This window comes from Bos taurus, chromosome 1 (genome assembly GCF_002263795.3).
Source record: "Bos taurus isolate L1 Dominette 01449 registration number 42190680 breed Hereford chromosome 1, ARS-UCD2.0, whole genome shotgun sequence".
Lineage (NCBI taxonomy): Eukaryota > Metazoa > Chordata > Mammalia > Artiodactyla > Bovidae > Bos > Bos taurus.
Window position 1 is genome coordinate 71414996 of NC_037328.1, and position 25622 is coordinate 71440617.

At 46.9% G+C, this 25622-nt stretch overlaps 1 protein-coding gene across 6 annotated transcripts; it reads right to left on the minus strand.

Moving 5' to 3' along the window:
• Positions 1–25: 25 nt before the first annotated feature.
• PIGZ (phosphatidylinositol glycan anchor biosynthesis class Z) lies at positions 26–24895 on the minus strand. 6 transcript variants are annotated; one of them, XR_009495061.1, is made up of 6 exons: positions 23322–23432; positions 18381–18485; positions 13275–13431; positions 5063–5146; positions 2220–4438; positions 1812–1900 (listed from the first exon to the last, which is right to left on the minus strand). XR_009495061.1 is itself a non-coding variant. In XM_024994883.2 (5 exons), exons 4-5 carry the CDS (start codon positions 4352–4354, stop codon positions 333–335), a joined length of 1692 nt encoding a protein of 563 aa, XP_024850651.1. In that variant the 5' UTR covers positions 4355–4438; positions 13275–13431; positions 18381–18485; positions 24746–24895; the 3' UTR covers positions 26–332. The 6 variants fall into 6 exon arrangements, 1 of the variants encoding a protein (XP_024850651.1); XR_003035498.2 differs by lacking the exons at positions 1812–1900; positions 23322–23432 and adding exons at positions 5821–6003; positions 24746–24895 and having other exon boundaries at positions 4349–4438; XR_009495062.1 differs by lacking the exons at positions 1812–1900; positions 23322–23432 and adding exons at positions 5223–6003; positions 24746–24895 and having other exon boundaries at positions 4349–4438.
• Between the last annotated feature and the right edge of the window lie 727 nt (positions 24896–25622).

Here is a 25622-nt window from a genome sequence, read left to right on the forward strand (position 1 = left end):
CAGGAATGTCATTAGGAGATTGCTGTCTCCTTTCACAATCAGGTGCGATTTATTTGTTTAAAACATCACAGTGACTGGAAGGAATAGGGCAGGAATAGGCATTTGGCGTCACTGATTACATTAGGTTCTTTGGGGACCTTGGCATCAGGACCATGACTGATCAGATCTTTGGTTTTTGAGGGGAAGTGGATGTCAGTTTACCCAGGAGGTGGAACAGTCAAAGGCTGTGCACAGGAGAGGCAGTGGTGGGGATTCTGGAAGGGAAAGGAAAGGAAAAGAATCAGGCTCTGTCCCAGTCCAGCCAACACTTAGAGGTGGAAAGGGGCCCTCAGCTAGGGCTGAGTCTTGGGCAGTGGCTTCTGTGTCATATTGTCAGGCTTCTCCCCCAGCTCCAGGATATGAAGGCTGAGATGGTCTCTCCAAGCACTGCTCAGCAGGGAGGACAGGGCTGGTGGGTCTTCCAGGGTCAGGTGGGGAAAGATGAGTGTCTCACTCTTGAGTGGGAAGCGGCACTTCCTCACGGCTGGCCTGGTGGTACCAGGGGTCACCACAAACAGACGGCAGAGCCACGGTCCCCCAGCCGCTTGGCAGGCTGCGTGTCTGGTGAAGTTGTTCAGGGCTTGGCACAGGACCCAGTCCTCAGCCCCACCCATGTCCACCACGTCCACTGGCAAGCCCAAGCCTGGGAGGTGCAGGAGGTGCCGGGGGGGCATGTAGGTGTGGGTGAAGACGAGTGTGAAGTGGGTGGGTACACGCAGGGGCTCAGGGGCATGAACCACCCGCTCCAGGTGCCCCAGGCCAGGCACAAGGCCCCCCTGGTGCAGACACCCGAAGAAGAGGGCACCCAGGACGTTGAAGAGGGCCAGAGTGCCCCTGCAGGGGGCTGGCTGGGTCTGCAGACTACAGAGCAGGACAAGGGGCACCAGGAGGGGAATCAGGAACCGAGCTTCCTGGTGGCTAAAGGCAGATAACAGGGCAAGGGGCACAAAGTAGAAGAGCAGGAGGAGAGACCTGGGGCTGGGCCGTGGGCTCCAGGCTTCCAGTGTCCTTGGGAAGCCCATCTGGGCAAAGGCCTGCAGGCCAGCCCGCAGCTGCTGCCATGCAGCCTGCAGGCTATGGGCGTGCAGCATCCCAAAGAGCAGGAAGCCGTTGACAGCCAGGTGAGTGAGCCTCGCATGTGTGCCATGCCTTGCCAGGTTCACCGGATCCAGGTTGTAGCGCAAGAAGTTGGCAGGTGTAAGGACAAGGGTGCTGGGTCTAGATGGACCAGAGAAGTACCAGCTGTCCACAGCCACAAACGCCACTGCAGTGAGGCTTGCCCCCGGGAGCAGAGTCAGGGCTTGCTGGGTCAGCGACTTGAAGCTGGGATCTGTGGCTCCGCAAGTGCCCCAGAGGAAGAGGGGGACCAGAGCAAAGGCCAGAAAGGTGGGCCGGTTGAAGAAGCCAGCCACCACAAGGCCCCCAAGAAGCCAGCCATGCCACCGCGGGCCTGGAGCGGGCTTCCTAGGTGTGCGGCTCCTGGCCGCCCTGGGGGACACCAGTACCAGCAGCCAGGCGAAGAGCAGTCCCTCGATGGCGTTGGAGAAGGTCCTTGTGTAGAAGACCAGGGTGACGTAGGACCCGGACAGCAGGAGCAGGGCATTCCAGCGCTCCGCCCCCCAGCCTGGAGCCAGGTGGTACACGGCCAGGTCCAGGGCAAAGGAGAGGGCGGTGAGGAGGAGTCGGGGCCCCACCAGCAGCAAGTAGCCACTCACCACGCCCGGCCATGGCCCCCACTCTTCCCAGAGCCTGAGGAGCCAGAAGGCAGAGCCAGAGGTCAGCAGTGGGAAGACCGCCGTGCGGCAGGGGCTGCTGGGGTGAAACTCCCAGGGCCGGGCGGCCTCAATGCCTAGGATGTCCCCTGCAGAAAGAGGAGGAGGGGTAAGCCAGATCTCAGCTCAAGAACATGGTAGACCAAACCCCAGCACGGCCCCCAGGACTGTCTCTGCCCCACACAACCCTGGGGCTGTGAAGCTGACAGAGTCCACTCCTGAGAGTAGGTGATGTCGTAGGGGACCGCTGGCCCCAAGGCAGGGAGAGCACCCGGATGGGTGTGACAAAAGCCACAGGAACCCTTAAGACCAGAGTCATCTTCAGCTGGTGCTGAAGAGACAAGAACTAGCCCAGCCCACACCATGTGATACCCTGAGCAGGGAGCCTGGGTGGGACTTCTGACTTACAGAACTGTGAGCTTCAGGTCAGCAGTGGGAAGACCGTCATACGGCAGGGGCTGCTGGGATGGAACTCCAGGGTTAAGCTGCTAGGCCTGTGATGGTCTGCTGTGCAGCCCCGCGCCTAGGAAGCAAGGTAACACTGCACTCTGGACAGCGTGTGTGAGGAGGAGCAGGGGGAGGCTCCATTCCTCTTCTTGGCGCTCTAAGGTCTCCAGAGTCAAAAACGCATCTCTGTGATCATGATCGTCCTCCAGGACAGGCAGTGTGAGAGTGCGGAAGGGAGTGAGCAACTGTGCTTATGGTCTAAGGTTACTAGTTTTATCTAGGATTCCTAGTTTTTAAAACGAATACACCTGTAATTAAAATTACTTCCTGTGTGGGGCTAGTCTGTGACTCTGTACCCCACTGTCACAGAGCTTGGAGTGGGGATGAGGGAAAAACCTTAATTTCTGCATCTTAGCTCCAGGTCTCACAACATCTCCCACTTGATAACACTACGGGTTGTTTAAGGCTCTTTGCTTCTCCTCCTATTCGTCCAGCCTTTTGGCAGTTCTATGTCAGAAGGTGAAAGAGAAAAAATAAAGTCTCGGGTCAGATCATCTGGCTGCTTTTTGCTGGCTCAGGTTAAAATGGGGTGGAAAAGAAGACTGGACCTGGGCTTCCTTGGTGGCTCAGTGGTAAAGAATCTGCCTGTCAGTGCAGGAGACATGGGTTCAATCCCCAATCCAGGAAGATCCCACATGCTGTGGAGCAACTAAGCCTGCGGGCCACAACTATTGAGTCCATGTGTCACAACTACTGAAGCCCTCACACCAAAGAGTCTGTGTTTTGCAACAAGAGAAGCCACCTCAATGAGAAGCCCTCGCACCATAACTAAGAATATCCCCGCTCACCACAACTAGAGAAAAATGCCCGTGAAGCAGTGAAGACCCAGCAAGAAAAAATAAATATGGTTAAAAAACTAATAAGACTGGACTTTTCAACTTTAAAAACAAATTCACCTGTTGAGGTCTATGGCAGAAAGGACTGATACCTCCTTAATATCCATTTCTTCCTTCATCCTTAGTCTCTTTAGCTGGGCATGTGGTCAGATATACAGACTATATTTTTTAGCATCCCTTTGTAGCTAGGTGTGGTCACATGACATATTCTGACCAATAAAATGAAAATGAGCAAAAAGTATGTGACTTTCAAAATATGCCCTTAAAGACAGTAGGAATGCCTATCTCTTTTCTGGTGGTGGGAAAGACCTGGTGTTTAACCTGATGGCTGGAGCTCAAGTAGACATCTTGAGCCATGAGGAAGAAAGCTTGTGACCACAGCATCTGAAAAGCCTCAAGATTTCTGGCAACTGTCTTAATGATGTGTCCTATTCCACCTAGAAGCGAAGTTCTAACAAGTGAGCAGTCTAGGTCTGAGCTCCCTCAGACATCACATGAACCTACAGAAACAAAGTTTCATTATTATGTCACAGCCCTGTATAGGCTTCCCCAACCACTGGGGAAGCCCAACTTTGAAATCCTTCCACTGAGAAGCCGCAAACAGCTTTTGTTCTGAAAACCTGTACTGTTGGTATAAGCAGGAAAACATCAAAGAGGCTGGCATTTCATTGGTAATATTTAGAAGGTCAGTGTCACCCCTCAGGAAGGAGATGTGAAATTCCTACTCTCAAATTCTTATGCCAGAGAGGCTTGTGGATTTACTGCTCATTTGCACAGACATTTTTCTCCCTCTGAACTAAATATCCAGGGGCTTCCCAGGTGGCACAGTTGGTAAAGAATTCGCTTGCCAATGCAGGAGACACAGGTTTGATGCCTGGGTTGGGAAGATTCCCTCAAGAAGGAAATGGCCACCCACTCCAGCACTCTTACCTGGGAAATTCCATGGACGGAGGAGCCTGGTGGGGGTTGCAAAGTCAGATACAATTGAACATTCACGCATGCTCTAAATAACCAACCAGCTCCTCGACCAGACTTTGCTGCACAAACTTATCTTAACCACACATGGGAAGCTTTACCTGCCATGACCTCTGGAGACTGGAAGAACTCATCTGGGTGCACGTAGCCTGTCTGTGGAAGGAGACACCACACCAGGCGGAGCAGGCCAAGGCTGCCCCACAGCACCCTGGCTTCCATCTCCATATCAAATTGCTGCAGGGACACTGGGCCAGAGTCTAGAATGACTTCAGCTGCTGCAGATGCTATTCTGGTTCCACATCTCTACATCTGCCAAGGATAACATTTGTTAGTTATTGTAATGTAAATCATACGTTCGGTTGTCTGAACAAACTCAAAATGGGTCTACACACAATAAAAATCTTAATAATAATAGCTGCTGTTTACTAAGTGCCTGCTAAATCCAGGAACTTTACATGCATATCTCATTTAATCCTTTCCACAGTCTGAGAGGCTGCTGCTGCTGCTAAGTCACTTCAGTCGTGTCCGACTCTGCGTGACCCCACAGACGGCAGCCCACCAGGCTCCCCTGTCCCTGGGATTCTCCAGGCAAGAACACTGGAGTGGGTGGCCATTTCCTTCGCCAATGCATTAAAGTGAAAAGTGAAAGAAGTTGCTCAGCCGTGTCCAACTCTTCCTGACCCATGGACTCAGCCTACCAGGCTCCTCCATCCATGGGATTTTCCAGGCAAGAGTGCTGGAGTGGGGTGCCAGTGCCTTCTCCAATAGTGAGATAGTGAGTCTTATTATTGCATTTTACATATGGGGAAACTGAGGCCTCTGTTGAGTAATCTGGTTACTTGCTAACCATATTTGTTAAGTGTCTAAATACAATATTTGCAAGTAGGATTAAAGTACCTTCCAAATCTGGGTCTCCAGCCCCATTCTACTCACCAGCTCCTATTTACAAGCAAGCATGGCAGCCTGGTTCTTAGAGTTCTGAAAACTTAGGAACTTCAATGGATTCCACCCATTTCTCTGCAAAAAATGAACTACATTTGACTTCATTGACTCCAGTTTACTCCCTCCAAATTTCATACACCTTGGAACACACCTTTTGGAAGGTGAAGGAAACAGTGCTTCCCAAATTTATATGTTGAAATTCTGATGTAATGATGTCAGGAAGTGGGGCCTTCAGAAGCTGCTTAGGTCATTAGGATGGAGCCCTCATGAAGATTAGTGGTCCTATGAGACACCAGGCATTTATAAAAGAGCTCTCTCACTCCTTCCACCACATAGTGAGGATATAGTGAGAAGTTGCTGACTGTGAACCGGGAAGAAGGCCCTCATTATGCCAGAACCGTAATCTCAGACTTCCAGCCTCCAGAACTGTGAGAAATAAGGTTATGTTGTTAATAAGCCGTAAGTGTAGGTTATGTTGTTTATAAGTCTGTGGTATCTTGTTAAACCAACCCAAATGGACTCTTTCTGATGGGGATTCTCACTCCCTTGACTCAAAGATCAGTGGGAATCTGAGTTGACTGCACAATGGACCTTTTCATCAACACCAGTGTATCATCACAGGTGAACAGAAAAAAAAGTCTGACAATGTGTTTGTTCATTCAGTTCAGTCGCTCTCTGAGGCCCCCATGGAATGCAGCATGCCAGGCTTCCCTGTCCATCACCAAGGCCTAGAGCTTGCTCACACTTACGTCCAATGAATCGGTGATGCCATCCAACCATCTCATCTTCTGTCATCCCTTTCTCCTCCTGCCTTCAATCTTTCCCAGCATCAGGGTCTTTTCCAAGGAGTCTGTTCTTCGCATCAGGTGGCCAAAGTATTGGAGTTTCAGCTTCAGCATCAGTCCTTTCAATGAATATTCAGGACTGATTTCCTGCAGGATTGACTGGTTTTATCTCCTTGCAGTGCAAAGACTCTAAAGAGTCTTTTCCAACACCATAGTTCAAAAAGCATCAATTCTTCGGCACTCAGCTTTCTTTATGGTTCACCTCTCACATCCATACATGACTACTGGAAAAACCATACCTTTAACTAGATGGACCTTTGTCGGCAAAGTAATGTCTCTGCTTTTTAATATGCTATCTAGTTTGGCCATAGCTTTTCTTCCAAGGAGCAAGCATCTTTTAATTTTATGGCTGCAGTTACCATCTGCAGTGATTTTGGAGCCCAAAAAAATAAAGTCTCTCACTGTTTCCATTGTTTTCCCATCTATTTGCCATGAAGTGATGGGACTGGATGCCATGATCTTCCTTTTTTGAATGTTGAGTTTTAAGCCAGCTTTTTCACTCTCCTCTTTCACTTTCATCAAGAGGCTCCTTAGTTCTTCTTCACTTTCTGCCATAAGGGTGGTGTCATCTGCATATCTGAGGTTATTGATATTTCTCCCATCAATCTTGATTCCAGCTGTTTCATCCAGCCCGGCATTTCGCATGATGTACTTTGCATTTAAATAAGCGGGGTGACAATATACCACCTTGGCATACTCCTTTCCCAATTTGGAACCAGTCTGTTGTTCTATGTACAGTTCTAACTGTTGCTTCTTGACCTGGATACAGATTTCTCAGGAGGCAGGTAAGGTGGTCTGTTTAAGAATTTACCATCTCTTTAAGAATTTTCCACAGTTTGTTGTGATCCACATAGTCAAAGGGTTTGACGTAGTCAATAAACAAGAAGTAGATGTTTTTCTGGAGTTCTCTTGCTTTTTCAATGATTCAGTGGACATTGGCAATTTGATCTCTGGTTCCTCTGCTTTTTCTAAATCCAGCTTGAATGTCTGGAAGTTCTTGGTTCATGTACTATTGAAGCCTGGCTTAGAGAATTTTGAGCATTTCTTTGCTAGCATGTGAGATGAGTGCAATTGTGCAGTAGTTTGAACATTCTTTGGCATTGCCTTTCTTTGGAATTGGAATGAAAACTGACCTTTTCCAGTCCTGTGGCCACTTCTGAGTTTTCCAAATTTGCTGGCATATTGAGTGCAGCACTTTCACAGCATCATCTTTCAGGATTTGAAATAGCTCCACTGGAATTCCGTCACCTCCACTAGCTTTGTTGTAGTGATGCTTCCTAAGGCCCACTTGACTTTGCATTCCAGGATGTCTAGCTCTAGTTGAGTGATCACACCATCGTGGTGGTTATCTGGGTCAGGAAGATCTTTTTTGTATTGTTCTTCTGTGTATTCTTGCCACCTCTTCTTAATATCTTCTGCTTCTGTTAGGTCCATACCATTTCTGTCCTTTATTGTGCCCATCTTTGCATGAAATGTTCCCTTGGTATCTCTAATTTTCTTGAAGAGACCACTAGTTTTTCCCTTTCTATTGTTTTTAACTATTTCTTTGCATTGATCTCTGAAGAAGGCTTCCTTACCTCTCCTTGCTATTCTTTGGAACTCTGCATTCAAATGGGTGTATCTTTCCTTTTCTCCTTTGCCTTTAGCTTCTCTTCTTTTCTCAGCTATTTAAGGCCTCCTCAGACAACCATTTTGCCCTTTTGCATTTCTTTTTCTTGGGGATGGTCTTGATCACTGCCTCTTGTACAATGTCATGAACCTCTGTCCATAGTTCTTCAGACACTCTGTCTATCAGATCTAATTCCTTGAATCTATTTGTCACTTCCACTGTATAATCATAAGGGATTTGATTTAGGTCATACCTGAATGCTCTAGTGGTTTTCCCTACTTTCTTCAATTTCAGTCTAAATTTGGCAATAAGGAGTTCATGGTGTGAGCCACAGTCAGCTCCTGGTCTTGTTTTTGCTGACTGTATAGAGCTTCTCCATCTTTGGCTGCAAAGAATATAATCAATCTGATTTCAGTGTTGACCATCTGGTGATGTCCATGTATAGAGTTTTCTCTTGTGTTGTTGGAAGAGGGTGTTTGTTATGACCAGTGCATTTTCTTGCCAAAACTCTATTAGTCTTTGCCCTGCTTCATTCCGTGTTCCAAGGCCAAATTTGCCTGTTTCTCCAGGTGTTTCTTGAATTCCTACTTTTGCATTCCAGTCCCCTATAATGAAAAGGACATCTTTTTTGGGTGTTAGTTCTAAAAGGTCTTGTAGGTTTTCATAGAACCATTCAACTTCAGCTTCTTCAGCGTTACTGGTTGGGGCATAGACTTGGATTACTGTGATACTGAATGGTTTGCCTTGGAAATGAACAGAGATCATTCTGTCATTTTTGAGATTGCATCCAAGTACTGCATTTCGGACTCCTTTGTTGACCATGATGGCCACTCCATTTCTTCTGAGGGATTCCTGCCCACAGTAGTAGATATAATGGTCATCTGAGTTAAATTCACCCATTCCAGTCCATTTCAGTTCGCTGATTCCTAGAATGTTGACATTCACTCTTGTCATTTCTTATTTGACCACTTCCAATTTGCCTTGATTCATGGACCTGACATTCCAGGTTCCTATGCAATATTGCTCTTTACAGCATTGGACCTTGCTTCTATCACCAGTCACATCCACAGCTGGCTATTGTTTTTGCTTTGGCTCCATCCCTTCATTCTTTCTGGAGTTATTTCTCCACTGATCTCCAGTAGCATATTGGGCACCTACTGACCTGGGGAGTTTCTCTTTCAGTATCCTATCATTTTGCCTTTTCATATTCTTTGCGGCCAAAGATGGAGAAGCTCTATACAGTCAGCAAAAACAAGACCAGGAGCTGACTGTGGCTCTCACCATGAACTCCTTATTGCCAAATTCAGACTGAAATTGAAGAAAGTAGGGAAAACCACTAGACCATTCAGGTATGACCTAAATCAAATCCCTTATGATTATACAGTGGAAGTGAGAAATAGATTTAAGGGACTAGATCTGATAGATAAGAGTGCCTGAAGAACTATGGAATGAGGTTCGTGACACTGTACAGGAGACAGGGATCAAGACCATTCCCATAGGAAAGAAATGCAAAAAAGCAAAATGGCTGTCTGGGGAGGCCTTACAAATAGCTGTGAAAAGAAGAGAAGCGAAAAGCAAAGGAGAAAAGGAAAGATATAAACATCTGAATGCAGAGTTCCAAAGAATAGCAAGAGATAAGAAAGAAAGATAAGATAAGAAAGAGATAAGAAGAGATAAGAAAGCCTTCCTCAGCGATCAATGCAAAGAAATAGAGGAAAACAACAGAATGGGAAAGACTAGGGATCTCTTCAAGAAAATCAGAGATACCAAAGGAACATTTCATGCAAAAATGAGCTCAATAAAGGACAGAAATGGTAACAGAAGCTCAATAAAGGACAGAAATGGTAACAGAAGCAGAAGATATTAAGAAGAGATGGCAAAAATACACAGAAGAACTGTACAAAAAAGATCCTCACGACCCAGATAATCATGATGGTGTGATCACTCACCTAGAGCCAGACATCCTGGAATGTGAAGTCAAGTGGGCCTTAGAAAGCATCACTACGAACACAGCTAGTGGAGGTGATGGAATTCCAGTTGAGCTATTCCAAATCCTGAAAGATGATGCTGTGAAAGTGCTGCACTCAGTATGCCAGCAAATTTGGAAAACTCAGCAGTGGCCACAGGACTGGAAAAGGTCAGTTTTCATTCTAATCCCAAAGAAAGGCAATACCAAAGAATGCTCAAACTACCGCACAATTGCACTCATCTCACACGCTAGTAAAGTAATGCTCAAAATTCTCCAAGCCAGGCTTCAGCAATATGTGAACCGTGAACTTTCTAATGTTCAAGCTGGTTTTAGAAAAGGCAGAGGAACCAGAGATCAAATTGCCAACATCCTCTGGCTCATTGAAAAAGCAAGAGAGTTCCAGAAAAACATCTATTTCTGCTTTATTGACTATGCCAAAGCCTTTGACTGTGTGGATCACAATAAACTGTGGAAAATTCTGAAAGAGATGGGAATACCAGACCACCTGATCTGCCTCTTGAGAAATTTGTATGCAGGTCAGGAAGCAACAGTTAGAACTGGACATGGAACAACAGACCGGTTCCAAATAGGAAAAGGAGTTCGTCAAGGCTGTATATTGTCACCCTGTTTATTTAACTTATATGCAGAGTACATCATGAGAAACGCTGGACTGGAAGAAACACAAGCTGGAATCAAGATTGCCAGGAGAAATATCAATAACCTCAGATATGCAGATGACACCACCTTTATGGCAGAAAGTGAAGAGGAACTCAAAAGCCTCTTGATGAAAATGAAAGTGGAGAGTGAAAAAGTTGGCTTAAAGCTCAACAATCAGAAAACGAAGATCATGGCATCTGGTCCCATCACTTCATGGGAAATAGATGGGGAAACAGTGGAAACAGTGGCAGACTTTATTTTTTGGGCTCCAAAATCACTACAGATGGTGACTGCAGCCATGAAATTAAAAGACGCTTACTCCCTGGAAGGAAAGTTATGACCAACCTAGATAGCATATTGAAAAGCAGAGACATTACTTTGCCAACAAAGGTTCGTCTAGTCAAGGCTATGGTTTTTCCTGTGGTCATGTATGGATGTGAGAGTTGGACTGTGAAGAAGGCTGAGCACCAAAGAATTGATGCTTTTGAACTGTGGTGTTGGAGAAGACTCTTGAGAGTCCCTTGGACTGCAAGGAGATCCAATCAGTCCATTCTGAAGGAGATCAGCCCTGGGATTTCTTTGGAAGGAATGATGCTAAAGCTGAACCTCCAGTACTTTGGCCACCTCATTCGAAGAGTTGACTCATTGGAAAAGACTCTGATGCTGGGAGGGATTGGGGGCAGGAGGAGAAGGGGACGACAGAGGATGAGATGGCTGGATGGCATCACTGACTCGATGGACGTGAGTCTCAGTGAATTCCGGGAGTTGGTGATGGACAGGGAGGCCTGGCGTGCTGCAATTCATGGGGTGGCAAAGAGTCGGACATGACTGAGCGACTGATCTGATCTGATCTGATGCAATATTGTTCTTTATAGCATCAGACTTTACTTCCATCACCAGTCACATCCATAACTGGGCATTGTTTTCTCTTTGGCTTCATCTCTTCATTCTTTCTGGAATTATTTCTCCAGCTTGGAGAAATTATCTTCTCCAGTACCATACTGACACCTACCAACCTGGGGAGTTCATCTTTCAGCGTCCTATCTTTTTGCCTTTTCATACTGTTCATGGGGTTCTCAAGGTACGAATACTGAAGTGGTTTGCCATTCCATTCTCCAGTGGACCGCATTTGTGCAGAACTCTCCACCAGGACTGGTCTGTCTTGTGTGGCCCTACACGGCATGGCTCATAGTTTCACTGAGCTAGACAAGGCTGTGGTCCATGTGATCAGTTTGATTAGTTTTCTGTTATTGTGGTTTTCATTCTGTCTGCCCCCTGAAAGATAAGGATAAGAGGCTTATAGAAGCTTCCTGATGGGTGAGACTGACTGGGGGAAACTGGGTTTTATTCTGATGGGCGGGGCCATGCTCAGTAAATCTTTAACCCAATTTCCTGTTGATGGGCAGGGCTCTGTTCCCCTCTTATTGTTTGACCTGAAACCAAACATGGTGGGGGTAATGAAGATGATGGTGACCTCCTTCAAAAGGTCCCTTGCATGCGCTGCAGCACTCAATGCCCCAACCCTGCAGCAGGCCACGGCCAACCCACGCCTCTGCCAGAGGCAGAGTGTACCATCTCGGGTGAACAGAAAAACAGGTCTGACAAAAAACAGGTCTGTTTGTTACTCCTCCAGAAAAACATATGGTAACTGCTCCCTGGCTTCGATATTTTAAAGCTTGAACTTAAACAGCTATTGTTCACAGGTGTGATATCAAGTCACAACAGAGGAGACAAGACGAAGCAACAGAACAGGAATCTGGCAGATGCCGACCAGGAGCCTCCTGATACTGAAACCTCACAGAGCTTAAAATATAAGTTTTGGGGCCTCAGCTTGAACTTTACAACTGAATGGTACAGACTATTTTTCCAGAGCCAGTGAATATCCTGACTTTTAGAGTTTTCAGATAGAAAAGAAAGAAAATAAAGTTTAGTCGCTCAGTCATGTCCGACTCTTTGTGACCCCGTGGACTGTAGCCTACCAGGCTCCTCTGTCCATGGGATTTTCCAGGCAAGAGTACTGGACTGGGGTGCCATTGCCTTCTCCAGTGGATCTTCCCGACCCAGGGATCGAACACGGGTCTCCCACATTTCAGGCAGATGCTTTACTGTCTGAGCCACCAGGGAAGTCAGATATCTTTCAGATAGAAGATGAGGTCAAACTTAGTACTGGGATGTAAAGGTTTAATCAATATATATATATATTTTTTCATTAACAGCCAGTATGATACTGCAGGACAGTGCAGGGACTTGCGGTGGAGACAGGGGTAGGGAAGAAGCACAATGTCCATCACAGAGGACAAACTTTGCAGGCCTGCAGGCCTGGCTAAGATCCCAACTCTGCCCTTAGGTAGCTTGTTGCCTTGGACAAGCTGCCTATATCCCTAACCTCAGACTCCTCATTGACAAAGTCAGATGATAATATTAAGCTCATAGAGTTGAGGGAGATTTGAGAGCTGATGCATGGTGGTCAGTGGTACAGAATCCACCTGCCAATGCAGGATATGCAAGAGATGCCAGTTCAATCCCTGGGTTGGGAAGATTTCCTTGGAGTAGGAAATGGCAACCCACTCCAGTATTCTTGCCTGGAAAATTCTATGGACAGAGGAGCCTGGCGGGCTACAGTCCGTAGGGCCACAAAGAGTCGGACACAGCTGAGCATGCATGCACACACGCACGCACGGTGGGCACTTAGCATGCAGACTCCACGTGTGTAAGTGACTGATGGGAGACTGCTAGTATTATTTTCAGTTGAGGCACAAATAATAAAGCTGCTCCAGACACCTAGGTGTTAGTTCACAGTCTCCTTAGGAGCTTCTGAAGGTGAAGGGGCCTGGAAAGCCTGAAGAAAGAGGTAAAGTGAAGTGAAGTGAAAGTTGCTCAGTCATTTCCCACTCTTTGCAACCCCATGGACTATACGGTCCATGGAATTCTCCAGGCCAGAATACTGGAGTGCATTGCCATTCCCTTCTCCACGGGATCATCCCAACCCAGGGATCGAACCCTGGTCTCTCACATTGCAGGAGGATTCTTTACCAGCTGAGCCACCAGGGAAGCCCTGAAGAAAGAGGTAGACCACTGCAGATTGGTAGGTGGCAGGTTTAAGAAGCAAGAGAACCTACTTACCAGGCTTGTCTTGGGTGGCTGCAGGATAACAGACCTCCACACACCGCCTGCCAGAATCCTAAAGTTTACACAGAGGACTGAACTGGGCTCCGTTATATACACTGTCCAGACGGTCTCAGCACCACAGGACTATCAGAGTTCTGTTCTTGGGCAGTTTCTGGCGTGAGGAAGGCAAGCAGAACAGAGGGGGTTAGGGGCCTCCAGTGGCCAGAGTCCAGCTCATGGGTCCCATGCTCTCCTCGGTCTCCTCCAGCACTTCTACTGACTACTAAAATAAACAGGATTTGCTTTAGTCCAATTGTCAAGATACATTTTGCATGGGTTTGGAGCTTTTCTCTAAGTAAAGAACTTTTACCGCATGAGTAGATTAAAATACCAAATCCATTACGCTGACTGGGAGCACAGAAACCAGCCTGCCCTGCTCTGCTGTGAGTAGTTACAGAACAAGCCTGGGTCCCGAGTCTGTTCTGTTTTCCTTCTGCAGCGACAGGAAATTCATCCTGTTTGATGCTCACCATCTATTCCCCCTTCTGGATAATAGCACTTAGAATTCACATTCAGAACTTGCACTCCTCACCCTCTATCACCTATTTTCAGCTATGTGGCTTGGGATTTAATTCCATCCCCAGACCCAGGCATAGATCCTGAAAGGTTTAAGTCAAATAACATTTGCCATCCCACTGCCCACATTGATTGGTTCAGGGTGGAGCACATGACACGCTGGTCTGATCAGAGGGACTCGGAAAAGTACTGGTAAAGATGAGTCATGGCCCTTCTCATCTCTGCCTGGCTTGGTGGGGTGAGGCTGCAGGGGTGGGAGGGATGTCATTCCTTTGCTGGTGAAAAGTGTGTCCTCTGCCCCTCCTGGGGCTGGGGAGCAGGTCTTGCACAGTGATTCCACTCTGACATTAAATTATATATTCACTGGCTGTCTGTCTGCTCAACTGGGAAAATCGTGCAGCCTTTGGTGTAGAGCACACCTCCCTGTGGGTTACATTTGGTACACGACCTTTAGGGTCGTGCTGGGACTTGCCTGAGTCTAATGATAGATCTAGAAGCAAAGGGAGTGGTGGGGGAGGGTCCTGAGGAGGAACAGCACTGTCTTGCAAAGCAGCTGCTTCAGGGAGGCCATTACAGTTTTCAATGCAGAGTTAATCCCCTCAGATGCATTAGTACTGGTCAAATAGTCTCATCAGAATTCAGGGACTCAACATCCCCATCTCTGTCAGGGTCTTCCAATTTGTTCTCATTCCAACAGTATCCCATCTCTTCCCAGTCAATGCCCTCCTTTTAACAGTAGATACCATTGAGACTGGGAATTTAATTTGCCTTGTAACTCAGCCACTCACTGGGTGAGATACTGGGTTTGTTTTTCAGCAAGTTTGGGGGTCATTTTATGAGGATCTTGAGCTGGGAATTTGAAGTCATGAGCTCATCCTTTTCTTTTCCCATTTTGTCCAGCAGTTAGGAACTACCAGGCACTCTCATTATACTATTTAGTTTAACTAAAATGTTTGAACATCACTCAAAACCTTGCCTGGAGTATCCAACAGCAATATTTTTCATGTTTCTAGTATCATCCCTCCATGGACTACCAGTACCCTCTTTACCATGTGAAAGAGTCATTAGTGCCTTGAACTCTAATCAGACTACAGATCCAGTTCCAGAAAATCCAGGATGTGTTCAGAGAATTCATCCTTAAGATTCTGTTCCTCTAGGGTAAATTTCCTGTTGGAAACTAAATCCCACATGCTGCAATTCAGAGTTCACATCCCAGTATCCAGTCCCATCACTTCATTGCAAATAGATGGGGAAACAATGGAAACAGTGACAGACTTTATTGTCTTGGGCCCCAACATCACTGTGGATGGTGACTGCAGCCATGAAATTAAAAGATGCTTGCTGTTTGAAAGAAAGGCTACAACAAACTTAGACAGCATATTAAAAAGCAGAGACATTACTTTACTGACAAAGCTCTGCATAGTCAAAGCTATGGCTTTTTTCCAGTAGTCATGTATGGATGTGAGAGTTGGACCATAAAGAAGGCTGAGCACCAAAGAATTGATGCTTTGAACTGTGGTGTCGGAGGACTCTTGTGAGTCCCTTGGACTGCAAGGAGATCAAACCAGTCAATCCTAAAGGAAATCAGTCCTGAATATTCATTGGAAGGTCTGATGCTGAAGGTGAAGCTCCAATACTTTGGCCACCTGATGTAAAGAACTGACTCATTTGAAAAGACCCTGATGCTGGGGAAAGATTGAAGGCAGGAGGAGAAGGGGACAACAGAGGATGAGATGGTTGGATGGCATCACTGACTCATTGGACATGAGTTTGAGCAAGCTCTGGGAGTTGGTGATGGACAAGGAAGCCTGGTATGCTGCAGTCCATGGGGGTCACAAAGAGTTGGACATGACTGAATGACTGAACTAAACTGAAAAGATCCCCTCTGCCACAACTAAGACCCAATGTAGCCAAATAAATAAATTAAAAAAAAATTCTACTCCTCCAGAACCACCTCCAGTACCAAAATCCAAAAGTCAAGGGTCAACCAGAGAAAGAGAATCAGTAGGAGACCAGTTTTAAGATTTATTGCAATGAATTGGCTTATGCGTTTGTGGGGCTGGCTAGGAAAGTCTGAAATCTGTAGGGCAGGCCATTAGGAAAGGCAGGCTGCAACTTCTGGGCAGAAGTTGAAGCTGCAGTCCACTGTGGAGAGTTTCTTCTTACTCAGGAAAACCTTGGTTCTGCTCTGAAAGCCTTTCAAATGATTGCATCAGGTCTATACAGATTATTATTGGAATAATCCCCCTTACTTGGGCTTCCCTAGTGACTCAGACGGTAAAGCGTTTGCCTGCAATGCGGGAGACCAGGGTTCGATTCCTGGGTTGGGAAGATCCCCTGGAGAAGGAAATGTCAATCCACTCCAGCACTCTTGCCTGAAAAATCCCATGGATGGAGGAGTCTGATAGGCTACAATCCATGGGGTCACAAAGAGTCTGACACGGCTGAGCGACTTCACTTTCACTTTCACTTCACTTTCCCCCTTACTTAAAATCAACTGATTATGGGCTTTTATGCATCTACAAAATACCTTCACAGCAACACTTAGTATTTGATTGAATAACTGGGAACTCTAGCCTAGCCAAGTGGACACAAAAAAACTGACCATCACACTGTAAATAATTCAGTGTTTATAACTGTGTTTGAATTTTAGATTAATGGGGTAATTCTTTATGTAACTCATTGATAACTTGCTTTTTTTATTCAACATTTGATAACAGTATTCACCAGGTTGTTCTCTGAAGCTGCAGTTCCTTTCATTGTTATATGTATTCTACTGGTGAATATACTAAAGCTTACTTACCCTTCTACTGTTATTTACCAGCTAGGTTATTGCCAGGGGTTTACAAGCTTTTTCTTTTTTATTCTTAATAACACTCCTGTAAGATTCTTATTCAAGAGTTCTCTGAAGTACATACCTAGAATTGGAATCTCTGAGTCATAGGGTATGCATACTTTATCTTTAAAAATATTTCTCAGTTTTAATTTCTAAAATGGTAAATAGCAATAGCTACACCTCACATAAAAAGCTCTTTGGGGGTCCTCAGTATATTTTAATACAATCATGATACTAAAATGTTTAAGATCAACTAGATGAGGGGCTAAATCTCCACTTTAAAATAAAAAGTCAAATTTCATTATTATGAGAAAATAAGGAGGATAAATTTTATATTAAAATGAAGATGTTGTAGTTAAAGGAAGAAAGAATTCAGAAAAGAAATAATATTTTCAGTAAGATTAAGAAAAAATATAATGTTTTAGGCAAAAGATATATATGGGTATGCACACTTTTAGCTTCATCAAACAAGGCTGTTTCCCAAAGCAGATAGTGGAGAGCCCCTGTTTCATGTGCTCGTTTATATTTTGTATTGTCTGATATTTGATTTTGTGAATCTTGTAGGTATTAGCATTTATTTCCCTGATTACTAACCTTTTCTTTTTTGGCTACACAGGATCTTAGTTCCCTGACCAGGGATTGAGCATGTGCCCACTGCAGTGGGAAAGCAGAGTCCTCATCACCGGGCCACGAGGGAAGTCCTCAACACCTTTTCAAATGTTTGTGAAAGGGTGTTCCTTCTATGGAATTCCTTTTGAACCATTGGTTGTCTTCTTCTTACCATGTATAGGAATTCTTTATATATTTTTTATATTTATTGCATGACAAGTATCCTTTTCTGGTTGTGCTATGCCTAATATTGATTATCTGTGCCTTCGTTTTTTATCTCTTAATCATTTTCACCAGAATTTTGTCAATGTTATGAATATTTTTGAAAAATCAGCTTCTGGCTTGTTCATCTTTTTAAAATTAATTTTTTCTTATATTTAGTTTTATCTCCCTTTTACTTTTTGGGATATTATTTTGATATGGACACAGCTCATTAATTTTGAGACTTTTGAGCTCATTCATTTTTGAGCTTATTTTCTTATGAGAAATATTTATAGTTATACATTTTCTCTGAATACTATATTAACTGCATCCCACATGTTTTGTTATATAATATTTTCATCAGCTTTTGATTCTAAATATTTTCTAATTCCATTGTAATTTCTTCTTCAACTAATGGTTTATGGTTGAAGCATTTGTGTTTTTGATTAAGATTTTATTTTTATTATTTTATAATATTTATTTATTTGGGTGCACTGGATCTTAGTTTCGGCATGTGGGATCTTTAGTTATGGTATGTGGGATCTAGTTCCATGACCAGGGATGGAACTTGGGCCCTCTGCATTGGGAGCACAGAGTCTTAGCCACTGGATCACCAGAGAAATCCCCAAACTGAACTCTGGCCACTTGGTATCAAAAGTGGCTGTAGGCAGCAGGCCTTCATGAAAGAGAATATTTATACGCTGAGAGAAAACAGTTACAGGTCGGTTAGGCAGGGGCTGTGTGGGCGCTGCTCGTGCCTTCCTGGGGCCAGGGACCTATTCTCCTGGGCTGTGGCTCTGAGAAGTACACCCTCCCCTTGTGCTTATCCCGAGACCACCCAGAGCTTCTTGGCCAATGACCAGCTCTGCCACACCAGGGAAACTCCATCCCACACTCACCTGCTTTTCCCCCTTGACCACGTGTCCCATCACTGTGCTTTCATCTGCTGTGTCTGTGTTGGAAGAGCTCTGGTCCCTAGGCTCCACCTTGCAATCTGGTCCACACTGTGGGGAAAGAGAACAGTCAAATTGTCCAGATGTATGCTGCCTTCCTTCCCCCAGGAATAAAGCAAATAGATAAAAGAAAAAAGAAGAGAAAATAACTACCAGTCTATCTTCTTTGTCTAGGAAAAAAAAAATTCAAGAATGAGGACAAAACAAAGGTATTTTCAGGTAAACCAAAACTGAAAGACCTTCACAAGAAGATCCTAGGACATTTGAAAGGAGATATATATATATATACACAGAGAAGGCAATGGCACCCCACTCCAGTACTCTTGCCTGGAAAATCCCATGGATGGAGGAGCCAGGTAGGCTGCAGTCCATGGGGTCGCTAGAGTCGGACACGACTGAGCGACTTCACTTTCACTTTTCACTTTCATGCATTGGAGAAGGAAATGGCAACCCACTCCAGTGTTCTTGCCTGGAGAATCCCAGGGATGGTGGAGACTAGTGGGCTGCCGTCTATGGGGTCGCACAAAGTCGGACACAACTGAAGCGACTTAGCAGCAGCAGCAGCAGCATACATATATACACACATGTAGACGTATACACAAATATATATCCGGCAGAAGGAAAAATGACTTCAGAGGAGAGATCTGAGATGGAAGTAGGAGTTGGGCCTTAGATAGGAGACATCCAGAAGGTGGAGTCGAGTGGAGGCCATCCTCCTGCTGCACTGCTTTCTTCTGGTGGTAAGGTCAAGGAGGCGGGTAAGTTTTCTCAATCAGCACTCCAGTTTCACTCACCAGCTTCGCTAGGGTGCTGACAGGGAGCAAAGATCTTTGGGTTATGAGGTCACAACCCCATTGCTGATTCCGAGGTCACAAGTAATACATTGTGTTTCTTTTTAAAAAAATGATTTATTGGAGTATAGTTGATTTACAATGTTGTGTTTGCTCTGTGTCCTTGAACTTAATCATTGCAGGAGTGGCTTCCTGTGTCCCACCCTCCTGACAGGGGGACAAAGGTAGTAGCTCCAACAATGGGTCAGTTTTGCAGCTTCTAGGAGACGTTCCTGGAGGGTCAGCTTGAGCCTGCCCATCCAGCACCTCTGAAGTTTTCATAAGCAACTGTTTTCCTATATGAAACTCCTTGGGGATTAAAAAGTACATGATTGTTGGAGAACATCAACAAAAACTCTGACTCAAAACGGTGTAAACAATTTATCACGTCACATAACAAGACGAGCAGAGTTTGCTGCTGCCAAGGTTCCTTTGGGCTTCTCGGTGATCTTTGTGATTCTGCCTGTCTTGTTATGTAGACATCACCCTCACGCGGGCAGCAAGACGGCTGGTGCCCTTCCAGCCATCCCATCTAAACAAGACAATGTGGAGAAGAGTCTGTGTTTTTTATGCATGTCTTTTTTTGTTGTTGCTTCTTTTAAAATAGTTTTATTGACATATAACATGCATACAATTCATTTAATGTATATAGTTCTGTGATTTTAGTATATTCACAGATATGTGTAATCATTATCATCATCTTCAGAATATTTACCTCCAAGAAGAAACCTCATATCCCATTCCCCTGCTTACCACCCCAGCCCTAAGCCCCGACTAATCTATTTTCTGTCTCTATAGGTTTCCTGTTCTGGACTTTCATATGAATGGAGTCATATAGTATGTGGTCTTTGGTGGCTGGCTTCTCTCACTTAGAATGTTTCCAAGGTTCATCCATGTTGTAGCAGGTATCAGTACTGATTTCCTTTTTTATGCTGCTGCTGCTGCTAAGTTGCTTCAGTCGTGTCCGACTCTGTGCGACCCCATAGACGGCAGCCCACTAGGCTCCCCCGTCCCTGGGACTCTCCAGGCAAGAACACTGGAGTGGGTTGCCATTTCCTTCCCCAAATAGCCAAGTGCTATTCTATTCTATGGCTATGCCACATTTGTGTATCCATTCATCTGTTGATGACTATTTGAGTTGAACTTCTAGATATCGTGAATGCTGCTGCTATAAGCACTTGCCTAGAAGGTTCTGTGTGGAAACACAGTTTCATTTCCCGTGGCATATGTCTAGGAGTGGAACTGCTGGGTCACATGTTAACTTTGTGTTTAGTCATTTGACAGACAGCCAGGTTCTTTTCCAAGTGCTTCCCACCATCAGTACGGACTCTGAATTTCCCAAATCATGACCAACATTTGTTGCTATCTGGCTTTTTAAATTCTAGTCATCCTAGTGGATGTGAACTGGTATTTATTATGGTTTTGATTTGCATGTACATCTCTTTAAATCAAAGGAATCATTTCTAGATGTCCCCCACCTGACTTTTCACTAAGTCCCATTGGCCAGAAGGGTATCAGATACACCTTCCTAAACCAATCAGTGGCAAGGGAAATGGGATTTCCATTGAGGACCCATTTCCTGGTTTGAAGTTGGGGCACTTGGCTGCCACCTTTAAGGCACACAGACATCCAGAGAAGAGGGCTTTCCCTAACAACATCAGGTTCTATTAGAAGGAGGAAGTGAGACAGAGGATTGGCCGTGTAGCTACGTCATGTGTGTGGCTTCTATGACACCAGGCTCTGATTGATGGCTTTCCTTCTTTTCCTTTGACCATTTCTTCTTAGGCGCCTCTTCCTCTGTCCACTACTGTCCACGAAGTACTTCTTCCTCATCATCCACACTCTTTGGGGCATCTCATTTATTTTCATGATTTCCATTTCCTTTTGATGACTTCAGAAATTGTTTTTCCTGAGATTCAGATTTACTAATAATAAATTTAAAAAATAATAGAATTGCCATTTTAAGATACTTATGCTCCAGGCAGGGGCTTCCCTGGGCTTCCCTGGGCTCCAGCTGGTAAAGAATCTGCAATGCAGGAGACCCTGGTTCGATTCCTGGGTTTGGAAGATCCACTGGAGAAGGAATAGGCTACCCACTCCAGTATTCTGGGGCTTCCCTGGTGGTTCAGCTGTTAAAGAATCCACCTGCAATGTGGGAAACCTGGGTTTGATCTCTCAGTTGGGAAGATCCTCTGGAGAAGGGAACGGCTACCCACTCCAGTATTCTGACCTGGAGAATTACATGGACTATGGACTATTCCATGTAATTTTGGCATGGATTTTCATACTGTAAAACTGACAAAGAGTCAGACTGAGCAACTTTCATGCTCCAGGCACAGTACGTTATCTCATTTTACTCTCATCACAACCCTAAAATTCTATTCTTATCCCTATCTTACAGATGAAAGAATAGGTTTAGAGAGATTAAGTTTTTTTACTCAAAGCAACCAACTGAGTAGACTGATGCAAGTAGGAGTTGGACCCAGTCTGACTCCAGAAATCTAATCCACTTCCTGTTAGGCTTCTGCACTTCCCTCAAACACAGGGCAGCCAAAAAGAACATATCATTTCCCAATGACTTGCCCTACCGCCCCCACCCCCGCCCCACCCCCGTGTTCCCTGCAGCAGAGAGGAAACTAGTTTATCCAGGTATTGAGTCCAGAGACCCAAGGGTCATCTTCCATCTTAAAAACAAATCATTTTCTATGTGTGCATAATAAAATATTGAGAAGCAAGATGGTCTAAAGTAGACCACACTAATTTCTCTGCTTTTCCTCTCCCACCTGAACCCACACTCCTAACTGCACCCAGAGAGCGTGCGTGACTCTCCTGTATAAAACCTCTGAAGGGGGGTGGGGGGTCAGCCCCTCACCACCCTCAGGACCAAGCCCACATTGCTGATTATGACTTCCAAGGCTCTCCAAGGTCCTCAGCAATCTCTCCAGCCTCCACTCTCACCTCTGTGTACAGAGCTCGGTGCTCCAGAAACATGACCTTTTTCTGTAGTCTCCTCCTCTATTCTTTGCTCACATTGCTCCCTTTGCAGGATACCCTTAAAATATGGAGGTTAAGACAAGCTTTGGCACTGAACCGACCTAGTTTCAAATTCTTGCTCTGTCATGGTGAAAGAGCACTTAGTCTCTCAACTCCAATGTATTATTTATCTGTAAAATGAGTATAACCCTACCTCAGAGCTGTCGTGAAGATGGATTAAACAAACTGTCTGGACCCCCTGAGAAGCTCTCCCTAGCCCATTTCTGCAACATCCTGGGGCAGGCCTTGCACTGTGCTGTCTCATTGCTTCTCTGTCCTGTCTGAGGTCTCCCCGATCTGGGATCCATTCGGATTCATCTCAGCCCCTTGAGTCCACCTGGATGGGACCACTGCACGGCTAGGGTCAAGGATAGAGGGTCAAGGATAGATCTCCTCTGGAGCGGATGGCAACATCGCAGGGCATTGAACTTAACAAGTGTGGGAGTTCTTTAGGAGACAATCGCTGCTCGTCCAGCGGCTGGCTCCCGGGGCTGAGACCACGCTGGAGGAGGGCAACAGCACCAGGGGGCGGAGCCAACAGCATGGGGCGTGGCAACTACCCACCTAAACCCCATCAGTATGCAAGCCTGTTTATGCTAGTAAGCACCCTGAGCTGCCCAGCGGGGTTCCAAATCCTGCAAATCCCACAGCCCGCCCGTGTCTCTGCGAGGACAGGGAACAAGAGGGTTTGGAATAAAGGCCAGGGCCGCGGAGATTCGACTGCAGAGCAGGGAGCGGGTCCTGATATCCATAGTCAGGGGTAGCCAGCGCGCGTGTGCACGGGGTGGGGGGGCGGGGGGAGGCGGGGGGATGTCTGAGTGCAGGCAGCAGGGAGAGACCATTTTAGTGGCAGGGGTACAAAGAAGCAGAAACCACTGCGCCGGGCGCGGGGTGGGTAGGGGTGAGTGGGAAGGTGGCTGGGGAAGAGAGCACCACAGGGAGGCTAGAGCACAGGACGCTTGGGCAGAGAGACTCGTCTTTCTCGCTGAGTCCAGAGGCCTGGGGCTGGATCTCGGTGCCCTACCTTTCAGTATGCGCAGAATCTTGCTCTGGGGACGCAGCTGTGAAGGAGCATGGCCCAGAATGGCAGCCATCGCATGTTATCTTCCAACTTAAACTTCTTCCTGACAAAACTGCCAGATTGTTGCTTACAGGAAAGGGCAGCAAGCTGAAGGTTCAGCCCTCTCCGGATCCGGATCCGGATCCGGATCCCGTATTAGGAGCAGGTTTTAAAGACTGTGTGGAAGGAAATGTTGGAGAAGGGGGCCCCTGCTCAACAGACAAATAAGAGTCTTCTCTGGCTCAAAATAGGGCAAGGTCTTGTTCCAAACTCCAGTGTCCATCCCAGGTTCAGAGAGTGAGGGTGGCTTTCCTGAGTCCATTTTCCTGTTTGGTGCTGCATTTCATCCTCACCTGGACCCAGAGAGCCCCAGTAACCCCTGCAGAGCGCTCTTTCCTGGGAGCATGCCAGTCTGACCCTGGTGCCTTCTTCTCTGGCTGCCCACATGGCCCCACATCTAGCCTTTGTTTAACAGAGAAGGCAGCACGCAGGATTAAACACACATAAGAGAGAGTAGATGAGAGGAAGGTAGTTCTACCAACTTATAACATCATGTAACCATCCCTGACCTTGCAGTTCCCACCTGCAAAATGAGAACTTGGCTCTGTAGCAGGGAGTTTTCAGGTGTTCATTCAACAGGGGTTCTCAGTTTTCTTAGGGGAAGGTGTCTGGGAAGAAGGTCTGGTGAGGGATGTCCTCCTTAAGGAAAACTGTCCTTGTCTATTGTGCGGCCCACGCAGAGGCCTGACAGCCACTCACCAGAGTGCCGCAGGATCTCCTGCAGCAGGGCTCTTGTCTGTGTTCCCATGTGACTCCTGGTCAGGGAGGCCATCCCCTCACCCTTGGAAAGGATAGGCCTGGCCCAAAGTGCACCCCATGAGACCAGAAATAGTTATTCTTCTCTGGCAAATGAAGACCTATCTGTGTAGCATTTTACACTGCCTTTTGATTTCATCTTCACAGGGACCCTGGGAGGTAGCATTATATCCCCATTTTATAGATGGGGAAAGTGAGGCTCAGTAAAGTTACAGGACCCCCCAGCAGCAGAGTAGTAGGAAAGGATTTAAGTCTAGGCCTCTATCTGGGTTCAGAGCTAGTGCTCCATAGTGGAGGATATCCCCCGGCTCCCTTCCCCTTCCTGAGAAAACCTCATGGCCTAGAGGCTGGGGCAGGTCAGTGCTCAGAGCCAGTGGATCCCAGTTTGAAGAAATTTGCCCCTAAAACCGTGGAGGCCGTAGCTCCTTAGCCGGCCTCCCGAGTCCCCTAGCTTCTGCTGGTCTCGAGGCAGCTAGCAAAGATAGAAATGGAAACAATCACCTTCCTCCCTGACCTTCCCTCCTTCTTCTTTGATCCCCATCAACTCTTCCAGAGCCGCTCGGGCGACTCACCGAGCGCGCGCTGCTCCCGGCTGCACCTGCCCAGCTGGCGGCCTCCGGCCCGGCCCGCGAGAGCCCCACGGGTAGGGGGTGGGTCGGGAGCCGCCCGGACTAAAGGGCTGGAGCCGGCGGTGTGTCCTCAGCGAAGCGGCCTCTTGGTCTGGTCCGGGGAACTAGGCAAACCAGGCAGTGCGCCAGGCGGGGCGGAGGTGTGGTGGAGGGGGCTGGAGACCCGCACACCCAGGGCGGAGTAGCCCCAGGGCTGGGGGAGGGTCCCCGGTGGCCCTTGGGTCACGGCACTTGGGCAGTGGCTGGTCTCCCCCTCCCCGCTTTTCAGCTCATCCCCTTAGCAGTCCCCTCCTTGGCGACGCCTGGAGATCCGCCTATTTAGCAACAGGGACAATTAAGCAGAACAGTTTTAGGCCATGCTTCTTTGTCATTCCAAAGGGCGATCTCTGAGTTCTCTGTGGGTGGGGCTTGCTACTGCTCAGACGACCCGCTCCACCAGCAGAGCAGGTCGGGGAAAGACTGGCGCAGCGGCGAGGCTCCGCCAGCCGGGTTGGGCAGCGGCGCAGGAGACGCAGGGTGAATTTCACCCAGACGCAGCTTCTTGGCAGCCACTGCCGCGGCGTCCTGCACCCTGAAAACAGGCCAGGGGCGGGTGCCGCTTCCGCCCTCTACATTCCGCAGGTGGGGGACAGGTCACTGGCCCAGGGCTGCCCGACAGCCAGGGCCGGAGGAGGTCACTGTGTGCCCTGGAGCTCAGGCTCCCTTCCCCCAAGGTGAGACCCGCTGGGCCTGCCGCTCTCGGTCCCTCCGCGGGGTGAGCGACCCCAACTTATGGGCTCCAGGACTAAGCTCAGTGAGCCACTGGGTACCTTATCACCTC

Coding starts and splice junctions, on each gene's coding strand:
- PIGZ (XM_024994883.2), bottom strand. CDS start 4,354: ATGGAGATGGAAGCCAGGGTGCTGTGGGGCAGCCTTGGCCTGCTCCGC. Junction 1,901..4,230: donor GTCTCCAGAGGTCATGGCAG/GTAAAGCTTCCC, acceptor CTCTTTCTGCAG/GGGACATCCTAGGCATTGAG.